The 12,388-nt window shown below is 44.2% G+C and overlaps 1 protein-coding gene across 2 annotated transcripts in view; it reads right to left on the bottom strand.

Annotated features, from left to right (window-relative positions):
* Positions 1-11,023, bottom strand: part of DPYSL2 (dihydropyrimidinase like 2) — a 35,751-nt gene extending 24,728 nt beyond the window's left edge. Inside the window, exon 1 of one of the 2 annotated variants that reach the window (XM_033171654.1) lies at positions 10,806-11,023. In XM_033171654.1, the coding sequence (XP_033027545.1) occupies positions 10,806-11,019 (214 nt within the window). In that variant the 5' untranslated portion in view covers positions 11,020-11,023. The remainder of the gene's footprint in view (positions 1-10,805) is intronic. The other variant, XM_033171655.1, reaches the window with a different exon arrangement.
* Between the last annotated feature and the right edge of the window lie 1,365 nt (positions 11,024-12,388).

Below are 12,388 nucleotides of genomic sequence, written 5' to 3'. Positions count from 1 at the left end.
AATTTAAAAATGAATAAAAAGATCTGGGTCCAAAGGCATTAAATAGGAGAGTGTACACCCAAAAGGCAACCATTAGTTACTCTTTCCAAATGCCCAGAAATGATAAAAATAGCCAGAATACAGAGAAAACACACGGTTCATTCTTGCTGCCTACATTGGAAGTATTGATTGGGAGGGACTCTGCTCTGAAGCCGTAGAGAGCCACGGCGGATCAAGTGTGGACAACCCTGAGTGATGGTCTGGTGTGGTCTAAGGCAGCTTCCTATGTTCCTACGAACTGGTGACTAAACACTGGATCCAAGTTAAGCCAATTTAATAATGAGTATGCTTGAAGGAAACGGGGAGCAAGAATTGTCTTTCATTCTATGGTGCTCAGGCACACAGACACTTCTAAGAGGGTAGTGACTGAGCAGCCCCGAGCAACTCCTAAACACCTATTCTGATGGTTCGGGGTGTGTGTGTGTGGATGTGTGTTTTGTGGGTGCCTAGCAACCACAATATGTGCTCACCGCTGTGTCGACCCAAAAGGCATTGGAAAGAACCACTGCCAAGAACCATTGTCTCTAGGCAGCAACCATTCATTTTCTGAAGTGCACTCTTTCATTACATTTTTCAAAAGCCCCAGTGTTGCCCCCAGGGAAAGCTCAACTTTCTTATTTCCAGAAGTTGTGTTCCATCTGTGTAGATCTTCCAAATTCTGCCATTTTGTTCTTGAACTACACAACACTTCTCCCTCTAGGGAGGGAACATAACACAACAGCAGAGCATACGCTTTGCATGCAGACAGTCCCAGGAGGTTCAGTCCACAGCACCTCCAATTAAAAAGGATCAGGCAGCAAGTGGTGGAAGATACTTCTCTTCTCGAAATGCTTGATTGCTACCAGTTGGCATAAACACAGACCTAGAAGGGCAAATAGTTCAGTCTGATGTAAGGCAGCATAGAATCATACAGTTGGAAGAGACCCCAAGGGCCATCCAGTCCAACCCCCTGCCAAGCAGGAAACCACATCAAAGCATTCCTGACAGATGGCTGTCAAGTCTCCGCTTAAAGACCTCCAAAGAAGGAGACTCCACCACAATCCTTGGCAGCAAATTCCACTGTCCAACAGCTCTTACTGTCAGGAAGTTCTTCCTAATGTTTAGGAGGAATCTTCTTTCTTGTAGTTTGAATCCATTGCCCCGTGTCCGCTTCTCTGGAGCAGCAGAAAACAACCTTTCTCCCTTCTCTATATGACATCCTTTTATATATTTGAACATGGCTATCATATCACCCCTTAACCTTCTCTTCTCCAGGCTAAACATACCCAGCTCCCTAAGCCATTCCTCATAAGGCATCGTTTCCAGGCCTTGGACCATTTTGGTTGCCCTCCTCTGGACACATTCCAGCTTGTCAGTATCCTTCTTGAACTGTGGTGCCCAGAACTGGACACAGTATTCCAGGTGAGGTCTGACCAGAGCGGAATACAGTGGTACTATTACCTCCCTTGATCTAGACGCTATACTCCTATTGATGCAGCCCAGAATTGCATTGGCTTTTTTAGCTGCTGCATCACACTGTTGACTCATGTCAAGTTTATGGTCTACCAAGACTCCTAGATCCTTTTCACATGTACTGCTCTCAAGCCAGGTGTCACCCATCCTGTATTTGTGCCTTTCATTTTTTTTGCCCAAGTGTAGTACCTTCTGCTCATGTAAGGAGTTCAATTACTATCAACAGGTGGCACATAGCTGCACCTCCCAAAGTGCAGTGTTGTATATTAAAACAAGATAAGCACTGCCAGGAACTACTCTGCCCTTTGTTGTGTCTGGAATTCCTTGCTCTTCCTAATCCCCCCTCATCCTGTTGGGGAAATACTGGGGTGCAATACCCTGTGAGTTCAGCCTGGGTGGCCAATAAGGTCCAGATTCCAAATAACGGACTGCCCTTTTCATCAGATTGCAAGTCAACTGTGGGAGAGAGGATCACAGTAAAAAGGCCACCCTCTAATCGCAGGGCTGAGAATTTTAATGGAATGGACATTTCCAGGGCTCTGAAATGTTCTCCAAATGATCACCCACAGCATGTCGATTTTCATACCTTTTTGCTGTGGTGCAATTATTTTTGTTGGTTTTTGTGTTTTCAAACAGACGGGTTATGTGCCTCAGGAGATTAGAAATCATGTTTGCTGCATGACGACAACTTGATGCAATACAGCCAATCAGATTTGGCTTCACATCATCAACCAAATGAGAGTGAGGGTGGTGCTTCCTGCCCTCACTCTGAATTAGAGAAAATTTTCTTCATAAACACACCTCCCACCAATTTTCTGCCTGCTCTGGTCACCACTGCCACATAGAACATTTCCAGAATCCAAACCGTAAGATAATATGCATGCCAAGATAAATTATTTCCAGGCAACCTTATATCCTCACACCTTTGTTATTACAAACTAAGTACAGAGGTCATCCAGAAAGAGATATAAATGTTGTGAGTTTGAACAGAGCAATACTAACCTAAAGGCAAAAGGGGAAGAGGATGAATCAAGTCCATCAGAATGTTGTTTACCCTCCAGCATGAAAGAAGCTTGCCTTGATCTGGGCCATTTTGTGGCATTTTGAGATTAAAATGTGATTGCACAGTGCACTTAACAGTGGTTGCTTCCCTAGAAAAGATGCCAAATCCTTCTTGTCATATTCAGAGTATGTGGGGAGGGGGAGAAGGAAGAGAGAAATATCTAGGTCAGCCATCCACATACGTCTGTCGGAAAGAGGCTGGCAGTAATGCCATTTTAGCACACTTTAGCAAAGAATTCGCCATCCATAAGGCAATTTCATTCAAGCCTGTTAGCCCCTGTTAATGACTATACAGCAGGCACGAATCATGAACATGGCAAATGCAGTTGCTTATGAAATCAAGTCACACAATTAAATATGATTTTATGGGTGTGCTTTTCTTCTTTAAAATTCAGGTGCCTCATTAGGAACGCTGAAAGCTGCCAGTTGCTTTTTAGGGTTTCAGGCAGGGGACATTCTCAGCCCTACCTCCTGAAGATGCCAGGAACTGAACTTGAGACTTTCTGCATCCTGAACACTACCCACTGGCCCTACCCCATTTTTAGCTTTCTGGTGCTGCTAGGCTACAACTCCCATCTTCCCTGACCATTAGCTATGTTGGGTGGGGTTGGTAGAAACTATAGTTCAACAACATCTGAAACGAACCATGTTGCCTACCACTGGTTTAGATCTTGAAATGCTCCTTCTATCCCTTCCCTTCACTTTATGTGCAAATTCCACTGTTTGGGAAGATTGGGAGAGGGGGACCTACAGGGAAAACTACATATTCATTCTCTCTCTCTCTCTCTCTCTCTCTCACACACACACACACACACTTAAGTGACAGTATGGAAGCCAGTGCAACCAGAATAAAAGGCAACCGTATTCCCACTTTGCTCATTTTAATGTACCATGAGCCAAGAGAGGGTTCAACCTGTCATACCATCATCAACAGGCATCTTCTGGGTTAGGGCAGAAAAGGATTTTGTGTAGCTCTAGTCAGCTCTAGTACCCATCAAAGAAACCCTCAGCTCCGAGCAATTTTTAAGCTTTCATATTCTAGACAGGCACACAAACCCTTAAAAACATCAAGGAACATTAGAATGGATAGTACCAGGAGAGGTGAGATCACAGGAATGAGGGCTGAACATGTGAGAAATTGGAAGTGGGGGAGAAGAAAGGCAAGAAAGACAGTGTGACAGTTTTGTATCGGGGGCTGAAGATAACATCCAAAGGTTTTTCAGTGACAGAATTAAGGATTTTTCTTTCTTTCAAAATGACTTCTACTGTCGAAGTTCGGGCCTCAATTTAATTTCGAACCAAATCTCAGTGGTACCACTTCCTGTTGGCCGCAAGGGATATATTTTCCTATCCTGCATGCCAGCTGTTACTGGATTCGGCAATGGACTGCAAAACCCATGGGATTCTGCTCCTGCTACAATATCCTGCAAGACAAACAAGCTCAAGATTCTGTTTTGGACCTGTTGGAAGAAGACACAGCGCCTTATCTGGCCTGACATGACACCATAATCTTTGTTTTCTACCATCCCCCTTTCAAAAAGAGGCTTCCACCCTCAGTAATCTTTCTTTCTGGACAGAAGCATGAAGGCATAATAAATCCTATCAACATGGCCAGATGCAAAAAGCTTGATGCAACGTGGAAGCATAAGCAGCTGTTTCCTTCCGTGCTAATTGGCAAGCCACCCCCAAAGGCTCAGCTGAGCAGTACTTTCATCTAGGGAAAGGCCCCAGCAGAATCCCAGCATTAAAGCAATCCGTAAAATTACTTTAGCTAGGAAAATAACACTGGGAAGGCTTTTGAGAGGCATTTCAGCTACAGGAGCAGACACACGCACATCAGCAGACAATGCGCACCAGGCTTCATGTTGGTTGTGTTATCACAATGCACTTAAGAGACATGGAGTAAGAAGGGGACAGGGGAAACAGACGGGGGACTCCACTCTTCAGCAAAGGAAAAATGAATGCGATCTTTTTTCTTGGCAGGAATATCTGAGGAGTTATTCAGGATTCAGACAAGGCTATTGGGCATGTAACAGTACACATACAATATTTGCCTTTAACACTAAAACACGGATGGGGAACCTGAGGCCCGGGGGCCACCAGGCCTCTCTCGCTCTGGCCCTCAATAATCTCACTAGACCTGACACCTTTCTCAGCCACACCCATGCCTCCCAAACTACATCCTTCACTGGTCCCACTTTGAACCCTCTTTGGGTATTTTTTGCCGGGCCGGATTGTGACCTTGAACTCCAATGTCTACTGCTTGCCTGGACACTAGAAAGGGAAAGCAGGTGGAGAAACTAGCCCACTGTGGAAAGAAAATAACCCACACATTTTTGCTCTGCACACTTTGTGACACCATAAAAGCAGCATGTCTCTTACAGCATAAGCTAATTTTACAAATGTATCTCCAATGAGCAGGAATGTCACAGCTAATTTGCATGAGTTAATCCCATAAAAGCAATAATTTCCATTCATTATGGTGACAGATGACGGAGTATACAATGTATTCTTATTCTGAAGTCAGACAGAACAAACTTGAGTCAGCTCGGTTGTGGGGTGGGGAAGATCGTGCACAGCACATGCTTTGCATCTAGAAGGCCCCGTGTTTAATTGCCAGTATTTCTAGCTTAAAGCATCTCAAGTGAGGTTAGGAAAGAGCCATGACCAGAGACTGTGGACAGACTCTGCCAATCAGAGTAGGGGGCACTGCAAAATTGGACCAATAATTTGACTCAGTAGTACATCTGGTAGATTTAGATGAGCAGGAATTCCACGTAGGTGAGTATGCAAAATAACATGCAAGTGAGTGGACTGGCGAAAGACGGACATTCCTCTTCCAACAGCCCACTGTTTTATGCTATTTTCTGAAAGGGAAGCCCACATCTCAGCTCTGCCTCTTACGATCCTTTAGGGAAGGCAGAGTTGGTGCGCCCCCCAAATCAGCACAGGAGGGCTCCTAGCCACTCCGAACCAGAATGGAGAGGGGTGATTTTTGCACCTTCCAGGGATTGCGCCCTTGGTGGGGGCTTACCTAACCAACCCCTAGGTACACCCCTGAGGGAAGGAGCCAAGCTCAGTAGCAAAGCACCTACTTTGCATGCAGATGGTCTCAGGTTCAATTCCTGGAATCTGCAGATGAAACTGGGAATGTCCCGTCTAAAATCTGGAAGGCTGCTACAAGTATAGACAGATAACAGGTAAAGGACCCCGGACGATTAAGTCCAGTCAAAGGCGACTATGGGATGTGGGGCTCATCTCGCTTCAGGCCGAGAGAGCTGGAGTTTGACCACAGCTTTTCGGGTCATGTAGCCAGCAGGACTAAACTGCTTCTGGCGCAACGGGACACCGTGACGGAAACCAGAGCACACGGAAATGCCGTTTACCTTCCCGCCACAGTGGTACCTATTTATCTACTTGTGGTGGTATGCTTTCGAACTGCTAGGTTGGCAGGAGCTGGGTCAGAGCAACAGGAGCTCACCCCACCAGGCAGATTCAAACTGCTAATATTCTGATCGGCAAGCCCAAGAGCACCCACTGTGTAGACAAGACCAAACTAGATGAAGCAATGGTGTGACTTGGTATAAGACAGGTTCCTATGCTCCTTCTTTGTCTTCTTCTGAACAGGCTGGCAGAAGACGTAGTTTCTTAGCCGAGTAGTTAAAAAGAAGAAATCAGGCTAGGAATTTGTGGGCTTATTTACAAGGTTGGTTTAATATGTTCATATGAATAAATAAATTATTTTTTGTTCATTTGTAATTGTTTCCAATCCTCTTGACAATGTGAAACTTAAGGGCTTGAGTCATGCTTTTTAATATATGGGAAAGGTAAGAATTTGCATGAGAGGGTGAGCTCCTGTTGTTCTGTCATGGTGCTTTGTTGCGCCAGAAGCAGTTTAGTCCCGCTGGCCACATGACCCAGAAAGCTGTCTTAGGACAAACGCCGGCTCCCTCGGCCTGAAAGTGAGATGAGCGCTGCCACCCCATAGTCAAATTTGACTGGGCTTAACCATCCAGGAGTCCTTTACCTTTACCGTTTACCTTTTAATATATAATTCCCAGCAAGCAATACTATAAAAGGTGTGGGGCAGGGAGGATATATCTGCATGCAATCCATCTGCCAGATTTTTTTTGTTTTTTATTCCATATAGTTTTGGCAAACGAATGCTTCTGCAAGTTCAGATAAGTAAAAGTGCAATTATTAAAGTGTTTTCATCCCTCAGGTAATAAAAAATAAATTTGGTTATATAACACACATACAAATGTAAATCAAATTAAGTTAAATAATTAATGCTTTTAAAGTGTGCCGGGGCAGACCAAAAAAATACTTTGGTGCCAGAGGTAAAAAGAGTATCCAGTTTCAACTCTTTCCCATTTGAACAACATGTGATTATTATTAACTTAGTAGAAAAGCAACTAACTCAAGACAATGCCCATAGGACACCCAAAAATTGACCTAAATACAAAAAAAGACCAGTATCAGCATGAAACACAGCAATTACCATATTGGCCCAAATATAAGCCACAGTTGTTGTTTTTCCAAATTCTGATCATGAAAAGTTAAAGTAGGGCTTACTGTATATTCTGGCGTATATGACTACTTTTTAATCCAGGAAAATCTTCTCAAAAGTCGGGGGTCATCTTATACGCTGGGTGGAGAATCTGTGGTCGAGTATATCTCAAACTCTATATTTTAACTGGAAAAGTCAGGGGTTGTCTTATACGCCGGAAAATACGGTATATTCAGGACCCTATGCCGCTGGCAAAGCAGCACAGCCCCCCCCCCCCCGAAGCAGCTTGGGAGTGCAGCCACCAGCCTCCCCAAAGCCACTGGAATGAAGGGGGGAAGGGGGGAGTCACGCCGCTTTGCCAGCAGCCTCCCCCTTCGTTCCAACAGCCCCCAGAAAGCAGTCCGGGAGCGCGGGGCAAAGGCATGCAGCCCGCCTGACGCTCCAAAGCCTCATTCGAGCCGCTGGAGATAAGGGGGAAGTGGGGGAAGGCCGCCGGCAAAGCGACGCAACCCCCCCCCCCAGAGAACAGCCTGGGAGCACAGGGCAACGGCGTGCAGCCCACCCGCCGTTCCCAAGCCTCCCCTGAGCCACCGTAAAGAAGGGGGAAGGCAGGAAGGCCGTGGACGAAGAGGTGCAGCTCCCCCTCCCCAGAGAGCAGCCCGGCAGCGTGGGGAAAATTTGCGCAGCCCGCCCACCGCACCCTATATTTGGGTATTGTCCCCCCCAATTTTAAAGGTGCGGCTTATATTCAGGCCAATATGGTAAATGTAAGCAACCCTGGAATAACGAAAATAGGAGTGCAAACCTTAGTTACAGTTCGTCACTTGTCTGGTGCAAAGCAAACTGTAAGCCCAGGTTTGACATAACCCTAAACCAAGCCATGGCTTAGCTGCAGGTAGCATGGCAGCGATAAGGAGTGAGAAATAAGTTCTGCAGCCATGGCCTTTGCTCAATTCTGCTAAGTTTGGCTTAGCACTATGTGTGAACAGAATGTCAACAGACTATTTTGCTTGAAGCTGATGAAAGAGAGAGTTTGCCAGCTTGAATTTCAAAGCCAACAGAGCTTAAATTCAGATCACCTTGCCCCATATGTGCCCAGTCCACCGCTTGGATCTGTATACTGGCACTGTTACAGGTGCCACATCTGTAAGAAATCAATCTTTTAAATGTGGCAGCACCTACACTTTGGAACTCCCTGCCTATTGACATCAGGCAGGCCGTACTCTTTTTCAGCACCTTCTTAAAACATTTTTGTTCAGGCTAGCCTGTGCAGACACATAAAGGTTGACATGTTTTAATCATTTTTATTAATAATTAAAATTATCTTCAATTGTTCTTAGTGATAATTTTAATATTCCTTGTAAAACTTCAAACTTCTTATTGCGATCAAGCGATGTATACATTTTGTTAAATTATTATGTATTAGGAAGTCAGATTTAAGTTTCCGCAGGAAAAATAAAATATTCTAATTAATGCCTATACACACCCCTCAAATAATGTATACTATACACATTTTTATTTAACACTGGAATCAAATTAGGATTGTAACAATTTGATTTTAAGATTCATTAAAACAGAGCTATACTTTATGTACTGTGATGGATCAAAGTATAAAATAGAAAAGGGAAGGGAAACTGCAAATTTGCGTATGTTTGCCCAGTATCCCTGATTCATTCCAAATTCTGCAGAAATAACATCTTACGATATTTTGCAAGTAACCAAAGGAAATGCAATCAATTTTGTTTCCCTGGGTTTTTCACAGGTGGAGTCTTTTGAACCTCTGCATACCTGGAAGGCATAAATGTCACCATATGCACTGTCAACTTCTGGATCACACCTCTGAATCTGCTAGAGAAATTTAACTGTCTACCAGCTTCTGTCTCACATTAGATTCCCCCCCCCCCCATATAGTGTCCGGAGGCACAGGTGCCTGGAAGACCATAAATAGTAACATCAGGGACCAAAAGCAACCTACAGTCAATGGGCAAGTAGTCAGGTCTGGTACAAGGAAGTCTCCTGTGTCCGTATTAAGGCATCAAAAGCCAGCAGCTAAAACAGAGGTCTCGTCCTGCAGCACTTGGACTACAAATCCCATCAGCCCCAGCAAGCATTGTCAATGTTCAGGGTTGATAGGAACTGTAGTTCAGTAATGGCCAGAGGATACCGCATTGGCCACCTCCAAGCTAAAAGCTGATCATGGTGAGCAAACACTTGCTCAGTTGTCAGTGTACCAAATGGTTGATCCCCATTTCAGGTCTGGAGGAAAAACATGAAAAAAATGAGTAAAGATTCAAAAATATCAGGCTGAAGACCTAGGAACCCGGAGGGTCTCTGTATAGGCCAGGGGTATGCAATGTGGTGTCGCTGGACTACAACCTCCATCACCCCAGCTATCATGGTCAACGATCAGGGGATGGTGGCAGTTGTGATGATTTTATCTGTGTTATTACTGAGAGTATTTTAGATTGTTTCTAAATTAATAAGTAAGTGGGACATATGGGCATCAGGGAGTGTACAAGGGTGCCAGACCCCACCCTCCGGAACTATTATCCCCAGATTTTCATTTCAAATGAGTAAGGTTCTAGGATTCTGTAGAACCAGAGATACAGGGCAAAATGTATAGGCTCTGCTAGTCTCTAATTGCAAAGGCAAGTGGATGATGCAAATCAGCACATCTGGGTCAAACTGAGGTCCTATTTGTGAGGAAGAGGTCATGCAAATACAGCCCTTTCTAATTAATGCTTTCTAATTAACGCTGAATTAGCAGCTGCTAGTGGTGTAGCTAGTGGGTAATTTGATATCTGGGGTCATGGACAGCAGTCTCACTCTTCTCAATGTCCCATCTTCCAGTGTAAATATGCACTGGAACAGCTGCAAACATCGGTACAGTCACTTTCAACTCAAGCTCTTTCCATTCATACCTATGGCAGCAGAGTCGGTGGGTGAACATTTATTTCCCAGTTAGCTGCACAGTGTCTTGGGTCTGGCACTGACAACCAGTGACCCCCTGGGCTTTCCTCGGAATTTTTCATAGACTTGGAGTTGAGGAGCCATGGTAGGTGGCTTAGAAACAGTGAATAATATCAGTCTGACTTGAAATGTTTGGCTATAACCTGTATTGGGTTAACCAATAAATTTTTACTTGACTTGAAAGGTTTGTAAAGACTGCCCTAAGTGTGGCTGTTCTCTGCTCAGCAAAATCATAGGTTTCCCATACAAATGACAGAGCTGCCTCCTCTTTAATGGATGTGCTGCAATCTTCCCCCTAAGTAAAAGTGACTGCAAACACAAGCTGAATCTGCAAATAAAGTTCTCTGATGCCTTCCCAAGTAAAATGTGCAAGAGAAACTGTCACCAGCCAGTTGCTGTGGGACTAGAAGTCCTATTTATTATTATTATTATTATTATTATTATTATTATATACCGCAGGTCTCAGGGCGCTTACAACATAAAATTACAATATAAATACAATCCCTGACCACGGACCATGATGGCAATCAGCTCAATGTGAACTTGGGCAGGGTCTTGGAGTATTTTCTGTTGGTAACCTTTTTTACACTGTAAAACCAATTTCATGCCCAGTTTCCATTGGTCACACCCCTTTATCGATATTTGTAGCTTGTTTCAACCAGAGCCTTTTCCTCATTTGTCCTGGAACCAGCTTGTGTTCTCTCTCTCTCTTATTACAAGCATTGATGCTAAGCCTATTACAGTTATATTTGACAGAGAGAAAGATCCTTACTGATCATAGTGGTGCCTCCAGCCAAGGCTGCTTTTGTTCCTTGGAAGAAATCATCAGAAGAGGTCATCCCCTGCTCAGGCATCTGGAAGCGAGTGTGGACATCAATTCCTCCAGGGATCACCATCCGTCCATGAGCTTCAATGGTTTTCACTCCCCCTGGCACAATCAGGTTCTCTCCAATTTGTCTGAGAAGAGACCATTTGTGCAGAGTCATACAAAATGTCATAACCACATGGACAGAGTCAAGCATATGCCCCAGGCTGCCTTTAGACCACCGGGTATACGGTGGTAGATAAATTCAATAAATAATAAACCTTCATCAGATGTCCCTCCAATCATATTTCTAGAACTTTCCAGCAATCCAACTTCTGTGCTGCAACATGAACAGAAGCAGGCTTGAGACATCATCTCCACACAAAATAGTGGTATATAATCAGATTCTTTTTTTCCACCTCTGCTTTGCCATAATTCTCATCACCCAACAGGAACGTTTGGATTCGTGGCTACACAAAACCAAAAGAGAGGTTGTGTTTGCTTTTCTATAAACTATAGGAGTTGCAACATGGTATACAGTATTATTGAAGCTCTGTGGGATCTAATTCTAGAAAAACAAGTTTAATACACATCCATTCCTCAATAGGACAAAAAAAGGTAAACCACATGAAGGCCTTGGTAACAAGGTACTAGAAATCTAAGAAATAATCATTGTTTGCAATTGAATAATGTGTTTTGTTTGCTTGGGTTGAGACTAGAGAAATGCATGGTGCGCAGGAGCCTCTCATTTAGCAAACGGTGGTACCGTCAGGTTACGAACTTAATTCGTTCCAGAAGTCCGTTCTTAACCCAAAGCGTTCTTAAACCCGAGGCACGCATTCCCCACATAGGCCTCCTGCGGCCCTGGAAGCAGATTGCGTTCATATCCCGGGGCAAAGTTCGCAACCCGGAACACCTACTTCCGGGTTTGTGGAGTTCGTAACCCGAAGCATTTGTAAGCAGGACTGCTTGTAACCCAAGGTACCACTGTAGTTAGAATGTAGCCTACTGTACAAATATAACAATCATTCTTGCCCCACCCACCACTGTCATGTGGTCCCTGAAAGGTTCCCTAGGAGGTAATGTGGCCCCCAGGCTGAAGGATTCCTTACCCCGGGTATAGGAGAAACTTAGAACTTTCTGAAAAAGACTTGAAACCTTTCAGGTGTCTTCATCCAAGAAGCATATTAAACCTACCTAGACAGTTGTTACCAAACTTCTGCTGTGAACTAATTTTCTTATATTTGTGTGTGTGTGTGTGTTGTGTGTGTGTGTGTACATTATAATCACATGTCTGTCACTGACTACTCTTACTTTAAATTCTGAGTAAAAGAACAGATGTGTTGAACATGTAGCCAAGATGTGTGTGTATCCATGATCCCTCCTTTCTCCTACGCAAAGGAATTTTATTCCAAGGAAGTCTGGAACATGTTTTTATTGTGTCAGAAAGTATGTGCTGGAAGAAACTCTCTTAAAACCTGGATCCAACACTGTCAGAATCACCCTACTGGATCCAATGGATTTGATGTAGGGCTCCCAGCCCTACATCA

This window comes from Lacerta agilis, chromosome 15, assembly GCF_009819535.1.
Source record: "Lacerta agilis isolate rLacAgi1 chromosome 15, rLacAgi1.pri, whole genome shotgun sequence".
NCBI lineage: Eukaryota > Metazoa > Chordata > Lepidosauria > Squamata > Lacertidae > Lacerta > Lacerta agilis.
The sequence above is the reverse complement of the archived record's forward strand: the minus strand, read 5'-3'. Positions and strand labels throughout refer to the sequence as shown.